The following is a 24,747-nucleotide window of genomic DNA, read 5'->3' on the forward strand; positions in this document are numbered from 1 at the left end:
TGATTTTAATGAGAATTTTATTTAGATGCTTGATTTATCTTTTTAAAACAGCTTTGAGATGTTCTTTGTAAGAAGATAATTAACAGGAAGTATTAAATTAAAATAGTTTTTCTTAGTTTTCCAGTGCTTTTCACAATTCATGTGTTTTTTAATTAAAAAAAAAAGACTTTAATGTTCAGATTTAATACATGTTGAGTTCTGGGGAGCTATTGTTTGTGTTTGTGGTGGTCTTTTGATAATAATTTCTTTTAAAGCCTCAAATCAGTTAATAAATGCAACTGAAATTATCTTAATTGTGAATTGCACATCTTTGAATTCAAGGAAATAAATTAACTTTAGAAAAAGTGCTGATACTATTATTTGAATCTGGTTGTATTGACACTTCCATTGTGCTAAAGTACTATTTAGCATTGAAGTTGTCAGTTTTGTTCAAAGTGGAAAGAGAATGGAATTATTTTCTTTAACCATAAAATGTTTTAAAAAATCAGTTCCAATCCCTAAGAATGCAATAGGGGAGCATCTCACCTTGATAATAAGGATGTGTTTTGGTTTATGTTATTACTTGAAGATCAACAAGGTTGTTAAGACAGATGTACTTTAAGAAGCATAAATGTTTTATGGGTCACAGACCCTGAGATGGGGGTGTGAATTTTGCAAGGCTAGCTGAAGGCTAGTAGCACAGTTTTTCTTCTCAGAGAACCTAACTGGGGAGTGATTAAACCACATCAGTACATTAAGATTTCTAATGCTGTGTCACAAAAGTGCTCTTCCAAGCAGGCTACAATTTGCCTTTGCAGTTGTCTTTCAAAACCTTTTTGATTTTTTTTCTCATGCCACTGTATGACAAACTTCACAGCAAGACACTTTTAACTTATTTGTATTTCATGCTTTTTGGGCACTTGCGTGCAAACAGCTGGAGAAGATGTATTTTTTTGTATGATTGCAGGGTTGTGCATTTGAATCTGTTCCTGTATTGTACAATATAATACTTTGAAGTCTAAAATATTAAAAAGTCATTCATTCTAAATCTTAATAGAATCATTGTTGAGGCCATGATTGCAAAAGCAATATAATTTAGGGATAAAAGCACTTTGCTTAGTATTGTTCTCTTAAACTGCCTTTTTTTTTTCCTTTAAATCAATTGGTTTTAATGAAAACCAATGTTACACTTTTTTCAATTATCTTGTCTCATCACAGGTAGAAATGGATAGGACAGCCAGTTCTGAAAATTGGTGGCACAGCCATTAACGATGCACAAATTAGTGGTTAACAAAAGTCACAGATGTGACTCACCCCATCACTGTGAACTCTCTACTGAATAATGTTTTAGCAGCCCAACTCTTCAGTATGGGATTATCCAAATGGAAATTGGTTAGGATGACACTAAAACCTTCTTTGAAAGGTGCGTTAGTGCAAGGTACTGCATGTGGGTTGGGGCAATCCCAAGCACAAACATAGGATGGGTGGAGAATGGATCGAGAGCAGCCCCGAGGAGAGGGACTCAACATGAGCCAGCAGTGCGCAATCATAGCCCAGAAAGCAACCGCATCTGGGGCTGCATCAAAAGAAGTGTGGCCAGCAGGTCGAGGGAGGTGATTCTGCCCCTCTGCTCTGCTCTCGTGAGACCCCACCTGGAGTACTGTATCCAGCTTTGGAGCCCTCAGCACAAGAAGGACACGGACCTGTTAGAGTAGGTCCAGAGGAGGGCCATGAAGATGATCCGAGGGCTGGAGCACCTCTCCTGTGAGGAAAGGCTGAGAGAGCTGGGGTTGTTCAGCCCGGAGAAGAGAAGGCTCCGAGGAGACCTTATAGCAGCCTTCCAGTACCTAAAGGGGGCCTGCAGGAACGATGGGGAGGGACTCTTTATCAGGGAGTGTAGTGATAGGACGAGGGGTAACAGTTTCAAACTGAAAGAGGGGAGATTTAGATTAGATATCAGGAAGAAATTCTTTACTGTGAGGGTGGTGAGACACTGGAACAGGTTGCCCAGAGAAGCTGTGGATGCCCCATCCCTGGAAGTGTTCAAGGCCAGGCTGGATGGGGCTTTGAGCAGCCTGGTCTAGTGGGAGGTGTCCCTGCCCAGGGCAGGGGGTTGGAACTAGATGATCTTCAAGGTCCCTTTCAACCTAAAATGTTCTCTGATTCTATTAAAATGGAGGTATAAAGACGGTGAGCCTGTTCATAAATATGCATGGGATGACTGCAAACATTTAATAAGTGGGGAGGAAAAGGTAGCATTTACATTATAATACTGTACATAATTCAAAGGATCTTTTGTTACTTATTGATAGGTATGTTTAAAATCAACCTTTGAAAACTAACAAGTTCAGGAACAGCCTAGTAGCAAAAAATATGTGTAGTAATAGTTCATACAGACCTGGTTTGATGCTAAAAGTAATTTGTATGAAAGATAACAGTGGCTAAGTTGTCCAAAAATGCCTTTTTTTTTTTTTTTTTTTTCCTCATTGCTTTGATGAGTAAAACTTGGTGGAAGGAGGACCCAACAGCAGAATGCCTTTCCCGGAGTATGAGAAAATGTCCTTCAATTTCTAGACATCTATTATGGGGGCATAGAATAAGTAATCATCTCCCGCTCCTATGAATAACTTGCTGTGAGCAACAGGAATGCTGTCGTCTTTTTTTTTTTTTTTGATACGATCACATCTCATCAAGACGTAGGTTGGTATAATTTTCATGTTGTTTGCATTTTTTATCTTCAAAATAGAAAACCAGATAAGTTCTAAAGTTTGAGTTTCCCCTCTGAACGAACACAAAACATCTTCGGTGTATGTTAGGAAGCAGTATGTGACTGCAGTGTTTGTTCAAATGTGACAATGATTTAAAAAAGGAAAAAAGCAGCAATCCTGCAGAAAAAATGTTAAGGTTACAAGCCATGCATTTTCTTCACGTGAATCAATAGCCTTACACAGTGAGGCAAACCCAGATACCATACTGGGGTTGTATAAAGTGGAAGATGCTGTGCAAGGCTTGTAAAATGATCCCTCTGCTGATCCCAAGAGAAACCTTGGCAGGAGCAGTGTGTGCGTAATTTGGAGCACTCCAATTCAAACAAACAGGTGGCCCAAGGCAGTACAGCTAGAGGAAAGCAAGAAGAACAAGTGTACGTGCAGAAGAAATAACCTACTAGGAAACACTGAGCAGAAGAGTGTTCTTTTAACGTAGGTGATAGGACTGAAGAGAGATGTAGATCTTCAGAAGGGTAAGAAGTCTTTGTGGTGAAGGAGTGGGTGTCTGATCTTTCTGTTGATGTGTAAGAGGCAATGAGAGTAACCTCATTTGTTGTGTTAGAAGCAGCAGAAAAACCCTGCAATAAAGAAGAGTGGAAGAGCATAGATTGCCTGGGAATTGTGCAGCCTTCATCACCAGAGACTTTAGGATCCAAGTGAACAGAGAGTGGTTATCGTGTGTCAGGTCAGACAGATGGAAGAAGGTGACTGCTTGAAGTTCTTCGTAGATCTATAAACCCGTTTGTATAGCCTCTGGGTTTTTAGTGCCTTTGTTTGAAATGAGCCTCCTTCTTAGGATTTCTGTTTGCACTTTGCAAATAACGATTAAATTAGAAGTACCTAAAAACATTTCAGTGAGGATCTTTGTTCTCTCTTCAGTAGTAATAGTGATTAAATGCACAAGATTAGGATTTATCCAGAAATCACACAAGGAGTCCTACAAAGCCAGATCTAGGACAAGATAAGATTTGGTGCTGTGCCATGGCTGCTGAGGCCATCCGTCCGTGAGAATGGATTATTCCCCTGCTGCTGAGGTGGGCTGTTGGTGGGGGGTGGGGAAGGGTGATTTTTCTTAAATTTTGTTCTATGGGGTTGTCAGAAAGTTATTTTGTTGATCTCAAGTACTCAGCTGTACATCACTGCATGGCTCTTCACATTCAGTTTAGGACCATAACAGCTTTCTCATTTGCATTTGTCTTGCATGAGCAAATTATTTTACTTGAAAGCAAAAGTACATATGCCTCTATTAGAACAAAAATGAGTGACTTAAAAAGGTTGATCATTTGTAGTTACAAAAAAATTGATAGCTGTTTTTAAGTAATGTGTTTTCAGAACACAATATAAAAATTGCTGAAAGGTTTTTCTTCGCTCGCTCAGCCCAAGTGATTTGAATAACCACTTTAAACTTTAATTTTCTCTGGATAATGAAAATTTAACTCAAATGTAACAAACTGAATTTTGTCCAGATTTCTCCCTTCTGTTTCTAATGACTGCTTATTTGTCTTTGCAAATAAATGTCTAACATGTAATGAGCTGCCCAAAGAGACAAATGTGGGGAGTAGGTTTTTTTTCCAGATGGTGGACTTGAGTCAGATATCTAACAAGAATCTCGGACCTGCCTTTGGACTGTTGTTTGTGGGCTTGAATGTTTCTCAGGGAGTCCCCAAAATGCTTGTGTTTTAGTAACTTCAGTACTGTCCCTATACAGCTTTCTGGTAGATATTCCCCTATTGAATTTAAATACTGATTAATGGTCTTGTTTGGAAAATTCTTTCAACTAACAATGTTGTTCCAAGCTACTAATGCAATGATTTTAGGAATGGGAACCTTCAGAATAACACCTCTGATTTAAAATTTAATTTTTTAATCTTTAACTGTGATATTATATCTCTATACAGTGATGTAACTGTATCAATATTTTTGTCCGTATTAAGAATCTTCTGTTTCAAGCAGAGCTGTTTCAGTGAAGGGCCTTTGAGTCTAGAAAGAGGTGAACTGCTGTAAATGGTTATTCCAGATCGACTGAGGTTTTTTTTAATTTTATTTTGTGGCTTTAGAAGATTCTTACATGGATTTCTGAATTGTCTGTATTTTAAAATATTTTCTGTAAATTCTGAGAGTAAAAAATAATCTGAGTGTGAATCAAGCTGTAGCTACTTATTTTGCTAACCAGTACCGTCTCATCTCTTCGTGCTTTCTCTTCTCATCTGTACCTACCTTGAACGTAGGTAGAAGATCTTTGGGGCAGGAATTGTTACCCAGTGCTGTGTTGGTTAATCATCTGGCATAATGGAGTCTTTGTGTGTATATGGCTCCTTGGCCCTATCAAAATCCAAATAGCAAAATATTTTAAGGTAAAAATAACATGAGGATGTTACAAGCGTTTTTGTAGAGTATTATCAACCTGTGAAAATGCAGGGGGAGAAATTATATTTTAGGCCAAAGTATTATTTACCTGAAAAATTTTAGTGCCTGTGTAATGTATTGTTAACTCTACTAAAAAAAAATTAAATAATTAGGCGTGTAGCTTATTAACATCCCAGATATATTGAAGCAGTTTTTGTAAAAGATATGAGTGTTTTCTTACCTACCAGTTTGAATTGCTTTAAACTTCAACATTAACTCTGAATTCAAATATTTATGCTGCTTGTTTATTTTAGGACTTTTCTAGAAACAATCAAAATTGAATGCTTCGTGAGCTGTGTGCCCACATAACTGCATTTTTTTTTTTTTTAAATGTTGAAGCAATACTTACCTGGAGTGTTTGCCTTTATTAAAGAAAACAAAAAGGGGTGGTGGTGGTGTGGGACACAAGTTCTTCTGCACATCACTGAGGTAATGCAGCACAAGTTGGATCTGTTGTTATTGCTGTTGGAAAGATAATGGGATATGTATTACCTCTTTGATCACAGTCAAGCTATGACATTTTCTTACGTCTTTAACCTGCTCTCAGAGAAGAGATGCAACGCCTCAAATTCCTTTCACATATTTTGTGCGTGGATTGTACGGTTTCAGAGATCCATGTTGGAGCCTTTCATGAGCAGTAGTAAATAAGTTTCTCAAGGCAGTTTTTTGCTGGATTATTAATTTTCTTGCACCTTGTTTTACACAGTATGAATTACTACTAGATCAGTATGAAATTGTGGTCTTTTGTCTCTTTGAATGTGTTTACACCAGAGCCTGATAGATTCGGGAAGACTTGAGAATTTCCCAGAATGTGTGTTTGGTAAATCACACTAAGATATTAGCATTTATTTTATTACTGTTTCGGTAGCCTAAACTGTCTTGCTGGGGTACTCTTCAGATCAATTTAAACTGGGAAATCAGAGCAAGAGCTGTAACTCAGACTTATTATAATTCTTGCAGTTCACAACTGAATAGGAGCCCCTGTTTTGTCCAGGATTTACAGTATGAGTGGGTACCTAAATCACTCCATTTCAAAACAAGTCTAGCATAAATTTTCAGCTTCAGTTGTGAATTTCCAGACTTTCCCCCTCCCCCTCAAAATAAGCGCTGCAGGTTTGATTTATATAGTGTCTTAGCACTGTTTCTAATCAGCTGAACTCTAGCTCAATTCTTTAACTCAACTCCCTAGTAAAAGAAAGGGAAGCCAGAGAGAAAAATAATGTAAAGGCAATGCTTTCCAGTTTTGCAGCTGTCTGAATTGATATACACTTGTAAATAGGAAAAACTTAGATGATTTTTCTCTCCGATATAAAGTGATATGGTAATGTTTAATCTGCATTTCACTCAGATTTTTTTTTTTTAATGTAAAACGTGTCTGCAAATGTGCCTAGTGACCCTGGGCAAAACACCTTGTAGAGCTTGCATCCTGTCCCTGTGCTGGGGGTGCAGGGTGGTGGGCAGCAATGGAACTGCCTCTTGCCGAAAGGATCTAGGGCAATTTTGGTAGAAATCTTGGCAGCTCGGCGACTGCCAGCTCCTGTGGGTTGAGGGCAGGCACCAGGGTGTCAGTCAGGGGACGTGGTGCTGGAGCACAGAAGTGCCGAAAAGAAACATGAGGAAGATGCAGTCAGGGAAAACCTGTGTCTGGGGCCTTGCACAGCTTTACCGTGACAGAGAAACTTGTCATTTTTATCAAAACAAATTTGGTTTGAAACTGGCAAAACAAAGCTTAACTAACTTTTCAGAGACTAATGTTTAGGTTTATCGTGGTATATGTATTGTATATTTATTTTTTTTTCCACAGAAACCTGCTAATATTTTAGTTATGGGTGAAGGTCCTGAGCGAGGAAGAGTAAAAATTGGTATGTTTACATCTTTGATAAGTCCCAGTGTAGCATTTAAGTTAGAATGTTCTGAAGGTGCGGTTGTACCACTTAAAGTAGTCATTGTAATACTAGTACGTGCCTGGGCACATTGCCTAAATGCTGTTTTCTGAGTGACTGGCTTCTTGATATTAGCCCCATGCACCAGTTGTGATGATGAAATGCTGTAGCCTCATCAATGAAAAGTGGAAAATGTCATTATGTTTTGTTTAAGTGGGGGTTTGTGTGGGGTGGGGGATTTTGATATGGGGATTAAGATGAGAGCTAGCTAGGGGAAAGGAGGAGAAAGAAATGGGATTTTAGAATTTCCTCCATTTACCCCTGTAATGCCATGACATTATCTTGCTGCTGCTTATAAAATCTAAATAGGGAACTACTCATTACTACAAACCTTAAATTTTATAACGGAATCAAAGGTGTTATTTAGCCTACAAAATGTTCTTGAAAGGGTAGACAGGTCCCTTGGAGATAAATGCAAGGGATCTTAAAGTCCAGAAAACACAGTAATCCAGTCAAAATGCTTAGTGAGAACAACTGCTAAATGCTCAAACTGGGGTGTACCAGGGTAGGAGGGACCCAACACTTCCCCCGCTATTGTAACATTTTCTGGTGGGAGTTACTGCTCACAGTGAGAGGATAGTTTGTAGATCTACAGTTGTTTTAAATTAAAGTAAATAAATAAATAAAAATTAACCGTAGCCTAACAGTAATAAGCTATGCCACGCTGTGTGTTAGCACGGCAGTGCTTTGATAGCAGATTGCTAATGCACAGCCTACTTATATTTGCTGTGGTAATGCAGCCCCGTAGCTCATCTTTTTCACTTCCCTCTGTTTCCTTTATGAGATTATTCTTCTGCATTGTTGCTCTGTACTCTTACTGTTTTGTTTAGCTGAACTATATTGTTAATCACTAGTATAATGATTCGGGGTAGGATTTTCTTGTAGCGTTCAGTGCTGCTCTAGTCCTTCCCTCGCCCTTCGAAATCCAAGGGAGGGGACGGGCCAGGACTGAACACTTCTGCAGATCCTACCCTGAAAGCTTTTAATGCCCTTCCGAGGTTTAAGGTTGACAGTAGAGCTTGAGGTTGTCTCTGTACAAAACAGGTACAGCATGGACAGCGGAAGGGAAAATTGGTTCCTATTACTTTTATTCTTCACGGAGCGGTTGCTTCCAAAACTGAGAATGTAGGTCATCCTCTGGGCACGTTCACGTTCAACTGTGGTGGTGATATTTGCTGTACACAACTACTTGCTAGTAATTGCACGTAGACCACCCATTTATTTCTTAATTGACAGCATTGAATTAATTTGGGAATAGATTTAAAGCACAACTAAATTTAGTCAGACTGTTAATGGACAGGTGAAAGATTCTGTATCGGACCACCAGTCCTCTGAGCCATCCGTTCCCAGCGAGGGAAGAGGGAGGGGGACCCTGGATTTCTAAGTGTGTTATCAATGTAGATTAATAAATGTAGATGTCTTTTTTTCTTATTTTCTTAAGATATTAGCACAGCAGGAAAAGAATGCAGAAGTTATACCCATACCAAGGGCTTCCACTTTTCCAGTGTAACTAACTTTTCTAAAAAATACATAACTGGTATTTAACTTAAAATAATTTTTATAGGCTTTTTGTGTCATTTTGAGTCATAAAATCACTTTCTGACAACAATTTTCCTTATTTTTCATAGTTACTAGTGACTTGATCGTATCTTGAGTAATGAATATTTTCATGTAGATAACTGTAAAACATTTCTCTTTTTAAATGCATAAAACCAATCATAAATAGGAATGCATATGAAAAAAATTAAGGATTGTGTAGTCAAATTAGAGACCCATATTTACACTGCAGTTTTCCCTCAACCAGTGGGCTATAGCGTGTAGGTCCCTCAGAATGGCTACTCATCTCATCTCATTCGAGTCTTTCTCAGCACGTGTATATCCCTGCACCACAGAGTCCTCCTTCCTTGGGATTTGGGGATTGGTGGGTCGGGAACGCGATTTGGTGGGAGAAGGTGCATATTTTAGTCTCTGCCCATTTTTTCCTGTATCACTTACATTTGGTAATTCAGGCAGCTGTCCGGGCAGTCGTATACCACCAATTCTAAAAAGCAGTTTTTAATGATATAAGGGCCCCAAACAGAATTTTAAAATCATAGCCTAAATGGTATTTAGTACTGGTGTCCTGATACCGGAAATACATCTTGACAGAAGATTAGCAGGGAGGCAGGTGCTGTGGGCTTAGTTGCTGGTTTTGTGTGAAGGAAATCTTGCTACAGCTAACTTCGTGAGGAGGGAGCTTTTGTGATGTGCATGTATGTATTATAAATCATTCTAACCTCTGCAGAACTTGCGTTTTGCTCACATTTAAAATGCTGCTTCTTGAAAGACCATCCTGTAATAACGGAATATCTTACCGGAGAATATCAGGTGAAATAAGTCAGGATTTACCAGTGTCCTGAGAGAAGTGAGTTGATGCGCTTTTTCAGAACAATGGTTAATTCCTTGTTCTTAACGGCTCATGTTAGTAATGATTTATAATGATATACTTTATAGGTGGTGACATCCAGTAACTTCTATAAAAGTTTTAAGAAAACATGCTCACAGAATTCCTATCCGCTACAGTCTGCGTTTGTCTTTTATTTAGCCAAGTGATGGTAGCACTAACAAGTAAACTCAATCAGTTTGTTTAAAACAAAACAAAAAATATTAAAGTTGGTTGTTTTCCTCAAATTTTAAAGCTTCTCTCTTTGAATTTTGCAGCTGACATGGGCTTTGCCCGATTATTTAATTCACCTCTGAAGCCTTTAGCAGACTTGGATCCGGTAGTTGTAACGTTCTGGTATCGAGCTCCAGAGCTGCTTCTTGGAGCAAGGCATTATACCAAAGCTATTGGTAAGTAAATTGGATGAAAGGTTACTATTTTGTTCTTTATGCAAAGTGTACCCAAATATTGAAGCATTGATAAATAGTACAAAGGAGAGTAGCTGAGTTAAAGGTACGCTACTGATTTTTAAGGAAATACTAAACTTTGACAAACTGTTTAGTTTACTATGGTCTCTGGCTAGATGTAGGAATGAAATATTTCTGGGTTTTGGCTGCAGATGCCCTGCCCTGCAATGTAATTTTATATGGCTTTCACACAAGATTTTTGTAAGTGCTGTTAGAGGTTGTACAAAATATGGATGTATCTTTGAACTATTAATAGAATCCATATGATGATGAGGCACAGTGCATTGATTTTATTGTAGAGGTTTTTACCTAGTGTAATACATACACGATCTAAGGAATGTACAGAATGGAGAATATATTGGCTGCACTGGAACTACACTGTAAAAATAAGCCACATTTTAGTCTCAGTCTTTTTCAAAGCACAAGTGCGAATAGGAATTGCTTGAAGTAGTGAGATGGCTGGATGGACGGTCCCAAAGAGTGGTGGTCAATGGAGTTAAATCCAGCTGGCGGCCGGTCACAAGTGGTGTCCCTGAGGGCTCGGTGTTGGGACCATTTCTGTTTAACATCTTTATTGATGACCTTGATAAGGACATAGAGTGTATCATCATCAAGTTTGCAGATGACACGAAGCTAAGCGGGAGTGTTGATCTACATGAGGATAGGGAGGCTCTACAGAGAGACTTGGGTAGATTGGACCGATGGGCCAATGCTAATGGAGTGTGCTTCAACAAGGCCAAGTGCCGGGTCCTGCACTTGGGCCACAACAACCCCATGCAGCGCGACAGGCTTGGGGAAGTGTGGCTGGAGAGCTGCCTGGCAGAAAAGGACCTGGGGGTTCTCATTGACAAGCGGCTGAACATGAGCCAGCAGTGTGCCCAGGTGGCCAAGAGGGCCAGTGGCACCCTGGCTTGTATTAGAAATAGTGTGACCAGCAGAAGGAGGGGGGTGATTGTCCCCCTGTACTCAGCACTGGTGAGGCCACACCTTGAGTATTGTGTCCAGTTTTGGGCACCTCAATATGAGAGAGATACCGAGGTGCTGGAGCGAGTGCAGAGGAGGGCAACGAAGCTGGTGAAGGGCCTGGAGAATAAATCTTATGAGGAGCGATTGAAGGAGCTGGGACTGTTTAGTTTGAGGAAGAGGAGGCTGAGGGGAGACCTTATCACTCTCTACGACTACTTGAAAGGCCATTGTAGAGAGGTTGATGCTGGTCTCTTCCCACAGGTAATTAGCGATAGAACAAGAGGGAATGGGTTCAAGCTGCAGCAGGGTAGGTTTAGGCTGGACATTAGGAACAAATTCTTCACAGAAAGAATGGTCAGATGGTGGAATAGGCTGCCCAGGGAGGTGGTGGAGTCACCATCCCTGAGTGTGTTTAAGACTCGTTTAGATGTGGTGTTAAGGGATATGGTGTAAGGGAGAACTTTGTAGAGTGGGGTTGATGGTTGGACTTGATGATCCCAAGGGTCTTTTCCAACCTAAATGATTCTATGATTCTATGTGATCAGAGTCCTGCAACAGGCTGAGCTGTGATGCTGCATCAGACATACCCAGAAAAACCCAAAGCCTCACAGAACGCAGACACTGTGAGGACGGCATTAGTTACATCAGCTTAATGCTGCATCCTCCTCATCACTTAATTCATACTGACCGGCCTGAATTTTAACAGCTTTGCCATAGTGCGGTTGACTTCGCTCTGCCATCTCTGCTCTTCCCAGTTCGGGGTGAGGGATGGCAGAGGGCAGGAGCGGCTGTGGGAGGGTCGCCTTTAGGGGATGTGAACAGCTTTGCCATGGAAATGAGGGAGACTGGAGGGAAGAGGACTGGGAATTTGTTCTCTTGCTGGCTGGTTTGAAAGTTTTATGTTCAAGCCTGGCAACCATTTCTGGGGAAATAACTTCCCCTGCAGCGCTCCACTGACTTTGCCCAAAGGTGGAGGCTGGATGTCGGCATACATGTTCTTGTTTCTGTAACCTGAAATTCTTTCCTTAGTCCTCCGCCATTATTTTTTTTAAGATTGTGTCAGTGTTTTTATCAGAAATTTTAACGTTTATGACTTAAATGTCTTTTCATTTACTTTTCTGTTAATACTATATTTCTTTTATAGGATAAACACATTTCTTTATATGTTCCTTTAAACTTTTTTTTATCGTATTTGCATGTTCCTTCACTTTACTGGCATTTTGTTCTGCTTGCAGCATGTGAAACTGAATGGATGGTCATAGCCTTTAGTATGTAATTTTTTTTCCAGCATAGATAAAAACTGACTGTATACAAACACTGAGTAATGGGGTTATGCTCTCTGCATCGTTTTCTTTTGTCCTTGTTCATGACCTTTTCTCGTTCATCCAAGGCTCAGTGTAGCGTTACTTTACGGAGGTTAAAAATTGCATTTTATATACTAGAAAAAAACCCAGGAAAACAACTGGGAAAATTCAGGGTATCTGATTTTGCAGATTGGGACACAACAGTTAAAACAGAAAGGGTTTTGGTTTGCTTGTGTTTTGGTTGTTTTTTTTTTTCTCCAATGAATGTTATCAAAAAAGGGCTGAGGTATGTGGGCATGGAGTGATTCGCTTGCAACTTTCTTTCCGCAAGGTTTTATAGATAGCATTTGGCTTATTCCGATATCACAGCTTTTCAAATTGTATTTTTTGGGTCATGTAATACTTATTAAACCCAGCGGCTGATCAGACAAGGCACGTTTCTTGGTGGGGACAGATGTTGGTTGGCTTTTCTTCGTTTGTATTTTATGTGTGGACATTTACCTGAATAGTTTCCTTTGATTTTTTTTTTCTTAATCATATTAATTTTTTACAGCAATAAATGGTAACTACACTTTAAAAACACCACAAAACTTGTATGATACTCTCTCAGCTCCTGTGTAGTTACTGAATTGTGTACCTCTATCACGTAGCTAAAAGGAAAAGTTATGGGAGTGTTGCACTTTGACAATAGAAACTTGAAATTTTCAATGCAGGGACCTTATCTCTGATAAGCTAACATTCTGCCTCACCAAGATGCTTTTGGAAAGCTTCATTTGATTTTTTAATTTTATTTCTGTTCTCCTTTTTTAAAGATATTTGGGCCATAGGGTGTATATTTGCAGAGCTGCTAACATCAGAGCCAATATTCCATTGTCGACAAGAAGATATCAAAACTAGTAATCCTTATCACCACGACCAGCTGGACAGAATATTCAATGTAATGGGATTTCCTGCAGGTACATACTGTATATTTTTGTTATCACTGCTGTTCAAAGAAAGGTATCTCCATTGCTTTCTTTGCATGTGAAGGTGGCAGCTGATCAAAGCAACAAAGCTGTTCAAACACAATCTTTATTTCATGAGTTATAAATCTAGAATCCAATGGTCACATTAGGTATTTTTGCATATACATGTACCAATGTTTTAAAAGATCATGTTTAATGGTGGGTAATTAAAAATCAGAAGGAATATTTCTGTGTTTCTTCAGTACTGATTATAGATTTGGAAAGTGATGATTGTTTAAAACCAAGCAGAAATCTATACATTTAGTGACCATTATGCAGTTGTTTAACTCATGCTAAATTAAATGCATTTGGAAGTGGGGGAGGGTATTTTCCCCACCCCACCCCTCCCCCCCACTCCTTGGTAGAAAGCTCATGATATGGAGAAAATTTTTTTATTCCGAACTGGTTGCATGAACGAAAACGTATTACAATGTGGACATCACTTGTTGCATTTTCCCCTCAGTGTTGGTCATATCTTGTTTTTCTACAGGCTGTCTTGCATCTTTTCAGTTAATGCTTTGTCTTCTAGTGTTCACATGATTGCAGATGTCAGAATAACAGGGGCCTTATTCTTACTTTTTTGGTCATCTTTCTCCTCACTGCTTGTGTTCCCTGCTGTTGTCCATTCACTATTAATAATCTTTACTGTTCTGGTGGACTTTCTTCTTCCTATCACATGAATTTTATGGTCTTTAGGTTTGTGTGGTTCTAGAATTTTGTTATTAAGTTTGCTCTTATTTTTCCCTTTGACTTTTTTTTCGCCTGTGTGTACTTCATTGCTTCTATACTGCTGTATGAGATTCCTGGAAGTGATGCCTTTGCGTATTAAGTACTTGTATTTTCTTGAAAATCCCCTTTAATTCTGCTTCTTTAAGCAATGCTATCCTTTTCTTCTTTTAGCCTAGAATTTTACTTTTTTCTTACTTCATTTGGGTTCTGCATTGCCTTTGTGTAGCTTACATAGCTATATGGTACTCTCATTAGTTGTTTTCCAATTAGTTTAAATAATCCTCTCTAATGGTGTACATTTGGTCTTTTGGTTTTTAACAAGAAATACTATTTTTCATTTAATTGCGGCAAACTTCTTGCTTTTTAATTGACACTTGCCATATTTGAAGCAGTTTCACATGTCTTTGGGATGGGGAAAGAGAAGACTTTTTTTATTTAAATAAATAATAATTCAATAATTAGTGTCTGATTTATTTATTCATGTAATATTTTTAATCTCTCAGTGTTCTGCAATTGTGATAACACTTAGTAAAGATTTGATTTGAATCAAACTACTTGCCCACAGAGCGTTTTCAGAAGTTACAGTGTGTAAATACATTTGAGGCTACGTGCTGGCAGTGATTTTTTTTGTTTGTTTTATTTTTAAATCAATTTCAGGCTTTGTCTACACAGAGAAGTTGAGGTGAAATATACTTTGAGTGTGCAAATGTTACTTTTTCTTAACCTTTTGTTGGCTAACAGTATTTCTTTTATGTTGAGACAGCTTTTTACACAGTGCTGTCAGAATGGAAAATCCATTAGAGGGAGACCGTGTTTGCAGGAGTCTTCTGTACTCCTGTCCCGAGATCACAACTGCACCTGAATAAATTAAATAACAGCCCCGAAGGGTGCAAGCACAGTGGCTGACATGGTTTTCTCCTGTCTTCTGGGCATAATAGTCATCTTCAGTGTAGCCGGCAGCTGGTTTTTTTGAAGTTCTTGAGTTAATCAGCACACAACTATTAAGTGTTGGTATTGTGAAGATTTATTGTGAAGAGGTGAGGAAGGAATATGAACCAAGGCGTACAAAGAAATAAGTAACTGCAAGGTCAGAGAAGGAGCCAAAAAAAAAAAATCAGGGCTATGGAGATACTTGGAAAGCCTTTGTTTTACTGGGGGGGGGGGGAAGAAAAAAAATTATTAATAAATATTGATTTTGCAGATAAGGATTGGGAGGACATAAAAAAGATGCCTGAACATTCAACTTTAATGAAAGATTTCCGGAGAAACACGTAAGTCTGCTTTGAGTTGAGCTTTCTTAAGAAAGCCATATTTTATTTCTCCCTCTTGCCCTAAATTTCTTGTAGCTGAGGCTGTTTTCTCTGTAGATGCCAAAGCAGGACTATGAAATGGTTATGACTTAGATCGTGAACAAAGAAAAATGAAGTAGTTTTGTAATGGTGAACTTGGCCTGTTGAGGTGGTGCACATCAGAAGAGTAGCCAGAGACAGGCTGTAAATGGTAAGGTGGCAGGGGATGCCAGTGAGACCCGCGCAGCTCTGGAGATTGCTAAGCACGGTTTGTCCCAGCTCTTCCCAGATCTGTGGTACTGGAAATGACTTTCCTGTGATAGCTGCATAAAAGGGATCTGGTAACCTTATACTGTTTCCAGCAAATAGTGGGTGTGATTGCCAGGTTTGGTGTCTAGGGTAGCTTACGAAGGCTAAAGAAAAGAACACCTTTCAGTTTTGCTGTCACATTGCCAGAGTCTAATGCCTGCGCTTAAGAGCCTGCGCTGTTGCCTTGTTTCCATGCTGAGGGATTTGGAGCTGTACTGTTACTTACATTTCTTGCACCTGCCACGCTATCGTAACCGCTTAGAAACCTTATTTCTGAGCTCCTGTTCAAAAAAGGGAATTCATGGATGTTCTCGTAGAAAACCTATACATTGCAGGAGAGTGTTAAGATGGGCTTAGTATTTATCTCCATGTTTATTGGCATTAGAAATGTACAGAATGAAACTGCATAGTAGTGAAATTGCTAAAAGGCAGTTTAAATCCAAGTGATAATTTGCTGCCTGCGTGTGGTTAAAAGTGTGCTTTTTGTGTTTTTACAAGCATGTGAGATAGAGATGCATTTCTGTAGTGTCTGAATGATTTTTAAGCAGTCTCTGGTGTTGGTGGTTGTGGTTTTTCCCTGCTTAGTGGGTGAGCAAGGGAGACTAAACTGTTCTTATTAATGTTGTGTGGCTACTAAGAAAGCTTTGCAATGTCGGTGATTTGCATATTAGAAATGTCACATTTTTTTCCTTTCCTAGGTATACCAACTGCAGCCTTATCAAATATATGGAAAAACATAAAGTTAAACCAGATAGTAAGGCGTTCCACTTGGTAAGTTCCTGCACACATAAAAAAATCAAAGCCCTCATATAAGTTACAGTTTAAAGTGAGAGTTGAGTTGGTGTCAAGTACACTGTGACTAACTTTATTTTATAAGTATTGTACCTTATTTTATAAATAAAGTTAGGAGTAACAGATACTCTGCAGTCTGAGAATTGCAAAACGACTTTTTCTTCTCACATTGATAAATTGATTCTGTGAGTCATTCACTGGATTAGGTTCTGTGTTGAGTATATTAGAAATTTTCAATCTTTAAGTCATGTTTAGTTTGTAATTATGTTTGCAGTGGTTTTGCAGCTCTTAGCCATTTTGCTGCCTTGCATACTTTAATAGCCTGGTTTTTAGCTAAAAAAAATCCTAAATGCCTAATTTTTTACATATTATTAAGCTTGCATTTTACAGACTTCAAACAAAAAAAAAAAAAAAACAAAACAAAACAAAACAAAAGTTGAGACTTGAACATGTAGTTTGGAAAATTTAATATGTCTTCCTGGTGCACGGATCCTTTGTAGCTTTCTTAGGTATAACTCTTACAACAATGATTTTTCTCTCTAGAGCATATAACTTTTTTTTTTAAGGAAGACTTCAGTTAAAATTATGCACTTGCTCAATCCTGGAAGTGCCTGCTTTATGTTGTTTCAGAAATTGCTATATTGGGCCTGTTCTTCTGTGTTTTAAAGAACATTCAAGTCTCTAAAATGAACTGTATATCTATATACATGGAGAAGAAAGAATTTAAGTACATCTAGTCTCTCTGAATGGACATTCTCCTTATCTTGATATTTCCAACTCAGGTTAAGTGTTTTCAGGCTAGAATTATTTGGCAGGGCAGGAGTGAGGAAAGAGACAGGAAGCTTTTTGATCTTGTAGATGAGAGGAATAAAGTGGAGAAAAGGGGAGATGTTTGAGAGGCCTGGATGTCTGAGGATCGCGTGGCTTTTGTTCAAGTCATTGGAAGCTGTACCTTCTCTGGTACAGAGTTTTTAAGCAGACTTTTTTTTTTCTGTTCAGTACTTTTTTCACCCATATACATTTTGGAATTTATCCTTCAGCCAGAGCAGCTCTGAGGCAATATTCTTCTTGTGGCATACAGCGTGGGCATTTTTGAATGGGGGTTGTACTGCAACCGGCCTAAAATAGAATGTATAGTCAAGGTTCAGATTAAAACCAAAAGTGTAACGAGCTGAATCAAGTACTCATTGCAAGAAGTTACCTGGCTGTTGTACCATTGCACGTCATTTACTGTGAAGTGTCTCTGCTCTCTAAAGTTAAAAGTTGGTGCAATACTAGAGGTGTTTACATAAGCAAGGAAACTAGTCCTCTCGGATAGAGATATTGGATTTTTGATGGATTTTTGTATTCAAGCACAGTTGGAAGCTGCTGAGCAGTCTGCATATTTGTATGTAATGCATGAAAAGTTTATGTTGAGATGTGAAGAACTGAAGTGCTCATACTTAATCTGGTTTTTACCATGTAGCTATTTATAACAGAGCTTCAGAAATGCATTGGTAGTTATTTACCAAGACGCTTTTATGTTTTAGTATGACAATGCATACTTTAAGAAATATATTTGATATAGCACGTAGATAATACCTATCAAAGTTTAAATAATATTTTAAAAAATTATTAAGTAATTCAATAAGCAGAAAACAATAAACATGAAGTATCTGATGAATATACATTTCGCGTAGGATGGAGTTTGGATATAAAAACTCATCCTTGGGTGCTGAAGTGAAGCAAATTGAGTGAATTTGCAGATCTTTCTCATCAGCCACTCTGGGCTGGTGTTCCATAAAATTATGCAACTGTACATCAGTACTTACCTTTCTAACTTCATCTTCTTTGAGAACAAACATGCTGCTTGTCACCTACAGATTTGACTTGTGAAATATTAGGAGTCTAAAGCTCTCAAAATTAAGCTTATGTTGCTTTACAAAAATCTGAAAGTAGCTAATTATCAATAGTGGTGAATAGCTGAGAAAACTCAGTCCTGCCTAGTAAAATCAGTTGCTTTGGATTTTCATATCATACCTGGGCAATCTGAGGTTAAAAACCTTTTCCATGCAACAACCTGTATAACATGGGCAGTGACTCCATCTTCAAGCAGCGTAAGTGCTTTTCTCCTCCCTCGATTCCTCAATTGTTTCTTTCTCAACACTTTCCAGTCTGCTGGTGTAACACCAAGCTCAGGTAAAAAAAAAAAAGTGAGTAGTTCAAGCTTTGCTGTACGGCTTGGCGGTCCATAAAAAGACTTGCTCTGAATGAAGTAGCTTCTCTTACGAGCTGTGAGTGCTCTGGCCAAACGAACCTGAAATTTCTCATCTGCTCTCAGTCTTACAAGTTTAGAAATGGTTTTCAATAGAGCAACAAAACTAGACACAAAATAATCACCTGAGAATAGCTTAAAACACTTACAGCGTTTTCTCTTCTCGCTCCAGTATCACAACAGGGTGATAACTGTTTGAATGTATTCAGCATTTTTGTTCAGCATGTTTGTTTTTATATCAAAAAGCAGTGCTTACATTAAAATGCAAAATCAAGGAATAGTGGTCTTCACCAGGCCACTACCACCCCTCCATCCTTGGTCACATTTGTTAGTACTGAACAAGAGGATCGGGGGGTGAGTTTGAGCATGGACTCGCTGACTGAACACACGGCTCAACCGCTGCCTCACCCACTCGCTCCGGTTTGGGCATTTACCCCCCTTCCCTTGACAAAACTGATAGCAAGAGAGCGAGCTTTGTGCAATTTGGGTGGTGTCAGTCAGTGTTACGCAAGCTAAAAAGCAGGGTATTTACTAGTTTAGATGTAGCCATGTTCTTTTCTGCCTCCCATAGATAATGGACTGTGAGGGAAGTACTGTGAAGTTCATAGTTAATTAGCTTTGAACAGAATGTTCTCATTTTTCTGCTAACTGCTGTCTGTCAGAACAATTCACTGAAAATCAGATTCCATTTGAAAACCCTGGTCTTTCCAAAGTAACATCTTAAAACACTGTTCAGGCACTGTCAAAATTGGAAGGTGCCTTAGGTTTCCACCCTTGCTGTTTGAGGGTAGGCTGAACTGCAGATGAATCTCTTGGGCGCCTCCACCACAGCCTGAAAAAGTTCAGTGAGTCTCTTGGTACCAGTTCTTCCAGAGGTACTCCAAGATCTTATTCTTCCACGAGCTGTCTCACAGCCCTTTCACTATCTGCATCAGAACAGATAAAAAAATCTGTTTACATCTACTATTGTAAAACATGCCAGAACTAATAATTCCAGGACGAGTAAATCCTGGATTGTTGTCACTGCCAAAAATGAAATGTTTTGATTTCCCAACTTGAATTAACCAGATTATTTTTTTTCCCGTCTTTACTGACACTCATGCACATGGTGCCTTTTCACATGCAGAACTGATCTGTTAACGTGAGGCAACTTTGGCCCCTTCCTGCTTTTGCAGCTTACATTTTTTTCAGCTTTCATTTTCCTGATTTTTTTTCCTACTTATTTGTTTATGCCCTAGAAAATGGGTACGCAGCTGCTGCTCCTGGTTAATTGAGTGATGGATGCTTCATCTTCCATTTGGTTACTTTGGTCCACATGAGCTGTAGTGATTGTCCCATTTATTGCTGATCTGTAAAGTTTACTGCATTTTTATTATGTCATTTGTCCAGGTGATCTTTTAATTGAAAGTTTTTGTTTAAAATAGAAAATATTTGTAATAATAGTGGAAGGTTCAGTTGTGTGCTGGCACCCGAACAAGGGGACAAAATAGGAGTTTTAATCCCCTGTGTGATAATGGTTGCACAATCATTAAATTTTTCTTGTTTCTGTTTTCTGTTGCTGATTATGGCCAAATTTGCTCACATCTTGTCAGCATGTGATGGACAGCTTTATAACCTAATTGCCAGAATTTTGCAATGTTTTTTGGTTGCGATGTTTTTCAGCATGTTGGCAATTCTTTCTCTTTTTTTGCCTTCCTTTCTTCTGGCTCCTGGGATTGCTTTTTGAGCTGTTTGAGAGAACAAGAATCGTTCTGTTCAAACCGATATTCTACAAAGACTACATGCAGACTCAGAGAGCTGAAATAACTTACTGTGAGTCCTTGATGATGTGAAAACAAAACTGGGTTGATAGTGGTAATACATATTTATTATGTTCTTAACCGTGCCATTAAAACTGAAGGCTGAGGAAAGAAAATGTACTTTCTAACTTTAGCGGTCTGCAGTGTGGAGGTCTGCGCTGTGGTTGTGTATGGTCGTTTAAAAGCTAGCGAAAGGAGATGACCAGTTCAGACATAGATCATGACACTGTATCTTTATAAAAAAGTTAATTTAATCCCAAGAAAAGTGTGAATAGCAAATGTAAAATTAATATTATTTGCACATGTAGTTTCTGCATATCTTGTTAGATCCATGATAAAAAAAAAGCTATAGGTTGAACATGTAGCATTTCTTTTAAAGATCATTGTCTTTGACAATACATCATGGTGTAGTTCTGCCTTGGACACTGTATTCTACGGTGAAACATGAAGACTCACTGCAGATGACACCAAACTAGGTGGGAGTGTTGATCTGCCTGAGGGTAGGAAGGCTCTACAGAGGGACCTGGACAGGCTGGATCGATGGGCCAAGGCCACCTGTATGAGGTTTAATAAAGCCAAGTGCCGGGTCCTGCATTTCGGTCACAACAACCCCAAGCAACGCTACAGGCTTGGGGAAGAGTGGCTGGAAAGCTGCCCGGCAGAAAAGGACCTGGGGGTGCTGGTGGACGGACAGCTTAACATGAGCCAGCAGTGTGCCCAGGTGGCCAAGGTGGCCAACAGCATTCTGGCTTGTATCAGGAATAGCGTGGCCAGCAGGAGCAGGGAAGTGACCGTGCCTCTGTACTCGGCACTGGTGAGGCCTCACCTCGAGTCCTGCGTTCAGTTCTGGGCCCCCCTGTACAAGAGGGACATTGAAGTGCTGGAGCGTGTCCAGAGGAGAGCTACCAGGCTGGTGAGGGGTCTGGAGACCAGGTCATGTGAGGAGAGGCTGAGGGAGCTGGGCATGTTTAGCTTGGAGAAGAGGAGGCTGAGGGGAGACCTCATTGCCCTCTACAACTGCCTGAAAGGAGGTTGGAGAGAGGTGGGTGTTGGCCTCTTCTCCCAGGTGAATAATGACAGGACCAGAGGAAATAGTCTGAAGTTGTGGCAGGGGAGGTTTAGGTTAGATATTAGGAGGAATTACTTTACTGACAGAGTGGTCAGGCACTGGAACAGCCTGCCCAGGGAGGTGGTTGAGTCACCATCCCTAGAGGTGTTTAAGAAACGTCTAGATGTGGCGCTTCAGGGCATGCTCTAGTGGCAGAGATTGTAGGTTGTTTGGTTGGACTCGATGATCTTAAGGGTCCTTTCCAACCATGAAGATTCTGTGATTCTGTGACTCAGTATTTTTCTTTTTCTGTGTAGTGTCTGAAGGTTATCTCATTCTGCCTGTATGTTTTGCTTATCCAGCACGGCTGTATTCCACAAAACTGCTGGGTGGACGAGGAGAAGTATATGAACGTACACCAGACCTTTTGAATTATAAACACTTACTTTTAGAATGCATCAGTGCTAGAGTTAAATAAAATCACTCTGGTCTGCTGTTCCTAAAATGGAGAAAAATCTTCAGACGCGTGGAGACAGCACGATGTTTCTAACGTGTTTTTTATTGAAAACCACTGTTGAGATGCTGCAGTGACAAATGTATGAAGTCCAGGCAGCTTCTGAAATGTTTACATGGGTGCAAAATGAGAGTGGAAGAGTAAAAACAGTACAAACAGTAAAAATGTGTTTTAGAGTTACCTTTCAGTCTCTAATGCTGTGCTGAATTTAGACTTCATGTCTGTTATTGGTATTTGAAGTTACTCTAGAGGAGCTCCTGGCTACGTATCCTAAGCATTTCTCATAACATGTCCGTTTAAGTACCAATCTTTCTTTTTATACAAATTTTTTACTTTGATTATGTCAGTTCTATTTTCTTAGATTTTCATTTGTGTATTACCTTAGCAATTTTGCTCAGCTCTCTGTTACTGAAGCATCTTGTATGCCTTTTTTCTTTTAAAGTTTGGTATCAAAAAGCAAACACAGCAAATAGTGTGCTGCTTAGCCCTCTGTTAATACTTCCCAATGAGAGTAAGAGGTGCTTTCTCAAAGGGTAAGGTTTTGCTGGTTTTTTTAGTTGAATTGAGTTCAACTACTTTGTAAGACATTATGCTTTGCCTTGTCTTCTGCGCATTTATACTTTGTGGTTATCTTCATTGTCTTTAACCAACAGAGGTGTTTTGGAAAGACTTCTTTTTTTTTCATGTAGTTGATATCTGATTCATCAGTTGTTACGAAGATGAAGGCTGAGGTCTTACACTGATAGTGCAACAGCACCAGAGCTCGGACTTGATGTGCTCTGGATGGAGGAGGCAGCTTATTAAGACTTCTCTAGGGTATTTTGCATCATGTCATGCAAAAAATCAACTAAAATTCAAGATTTTGCACAACTGCTCTTTTGAGCAGCATGTAGTGCACACACACGTGTCTGAGAGTCTGTATTTGCCAGAATAAACAAGCACACACTGGAGTGGGTGATAAAAAGTTATCTGGCCAGGTGGTCTTTTTGAACCTGTTGATTACTACTTTCTTTTGTAGCATAAAGATTTTCTAAGGAGTGACTTCATATAACAGCTTTAAAATACTGTGGATGACAATGGAGTTGTACTAATATGACAATACTAAATAATGAGCAATAATGGACATGGAATCACTTTTGTTTATTAATTGCGAAGAAGGACTTGAATTTAGATGGATATGATGTTGCTTCCTGTTAAATGTAGTGTAGTTGAAGAAATCAGGCTAAATATGTGCATGTTGCATCTTCTTGTGGGAAGTGAACAGACCATTGAAGAGAGGAGGACTCAAGGGTACGGGTGGCTGAAAAGCTGGACATGAGCCAACAATGTGTGCTCACAGCCCATAAAGCCAACTCTATCCTGGGCCGCATCAAAAGAAGCGTGGACAGCAGGTTGTGGGAGGCGATTCTTCCCATCTACTCCACTCTGGTGAGACGCTACTTGGCGTCCAGCTCTGGAGCCCTCTACACAGGAAAGACATGGACCCGTTGGAGCAGGTCCAGAGGAGGACCACAAAAATTATGAGAGGGCTGGAGCACCTCTGCCATGAGGACAGGCTGAGAGAGCTGGGGTTGTTCAGCCTGGAGAAGAGAAGGCTCTGCGGAGACCTTATAGCAGCCTTCCAGTACCTAAAGGGGGCCTACAGGAAAGATGGGATAAACTTTTTAGTAAGGCCTGTTGTGATAGGACAAGGTAACAGTTTTAAACTAAAAGAGGGAAGACTTAGACTAGAGAGAAGGAAGAAATTTTTTACAACGAGGGTGGTGAAACACTGGCACAGGTTGCCCAGAGAGGTGGTCGATGCCCCATCCCTGGAAACGCTCAAGGTAAGGTTGGATGGGGCTCTGAGCAACGTGGTCCAGTTGAATATGTCCCTGCTCATTGCAGGGGAGTTGGACTATATGACCTTTAAAGGTCCCTTCCAACCCAAACTATTTTATGATTCTATGACTAAAGCTGCTGGTACGTCATGGAAGCTCTTTGAATGTTTTTGCTAGAACATTTTGACTGGAACTAACTGTGTGTCCTGGGCTTTGCAAGTAAAAATAGGTGGTTTTTGATGGGAAATGAAGTTACTATTTTAACAAGAGAGAAGAATGTGGTTATGCCATTTATGGTTAGGGTTTTGAGTTCAGACACAACTTGTATCAGCTCATCTTTCAGGAATAATACAATGAAGTTTCTGTAAAACATTTTGGTAATGTGGAGTGTTTTATCTTTTATTTTTGCAGCTTCAGAAATTACTCACTATGGATCCAATAAAGAGAATTACCTCAGAACAGGCTATGCAGGATCCCTATTTCTTAGAAGATCCTCTTCCCACATCCGAGTAAGTGGTCAGTTTATTAACCTATCAGTACACCCAGAGATGCTTTAGAAATGCGTGCTTTCTCTCTGCTGTAAATACGTTTGTGACTATTGAGCTAAATACTTACTCTCTAAGAACCAAAGAAAGCTATAACCACTAAAATGCCATTTGTGGTTTTTAAAATTAAGTAGCATTCTTATTAGTCTCTTGCTTTATGGAACTTTGATCCTATTAGTCACAGCCCTAATCTTGTTATTCACTGACAGGTTGATTATGCATGCTACAGATCTTTGTAGACCACTGCTAAGTGCCCGCAGGTCCACTTCTCTGCTCCAGAATGCCATATGACACTCTCTAATTAGCTTACATTTTTCTGTCTTAGCCTTTGTTGTTAATTCAGTGGGTGGGGGAAGTAAACTCTGTGTCTCTGTGCTGTCATCCTTAAC

At 39.4% G+C, this 24,747-nt stretch overlaps 1 protein-coding gene across 9 annotated transcripts in view; it reads left to right on the forward strand.

Annotated features, from left to right (window-relative positions):
• CDK8 (cyclin dependent kinase 8) overlaps window positions 1-24,747 on the forward strand; it is a 91,582-nt gene that overhangs the window by 59,487 nt on the left and 7,348 nt on the right. For 5 of the 9 annotated variants that reach the window (XM_054194433.1, XM_054194424.1, XM_054194378.1 and 2 more), the window contains 7 exons: window positions 6,958-7,015; window positions 9,797-9,928; window positions 13,068-13,211; window positions 15,190-15,259; window positions 16,285-16,357; window positions 20,360-20,444; window positions 24,225-24,322. In XM_054194433.1, coding sequence (XP_054050408.1) covers window positions 6,958-7,015; window positions 9,797-9,928; window positions 13,068-13,211; window positions 15,190-15,259; window positions 16,285-16,357; window positions 20,360-20,444; window positions 24,225-24,322 — 660 coding nt within the window. The remainder of the gene's footprint in view (window positions 1-6,957; window positions 7,016-9,796; window positions 9,929-13,067; window positions 13,212-15,189; window positions 15,260-16,284; window positions 16,358-20,359; window positions 20,445-24,224; window positions 24,323-24,747) is intronic. The other 4 variants (XR_008465296.1, XR_008465298.1, XM_054194406.1 and 1 more) reach the window with 1 other exon arrangement.

The sequence above is a fragment of the Rissa tridactyla genome, chromosome 1, assembly GCF_028500815.1.
Source record: "Rissa tridactyla isolate bRisTri1 chromosome 1, bRisTri1.patW.cur.20221130, whole genome shotgun sequence".
Classification (NCBI taxonomy): Eukaryota; Metazoa; Chordata; class Aves; order Charadriiformes; family Laridae; genus Rissa; species Rissa tridactyla.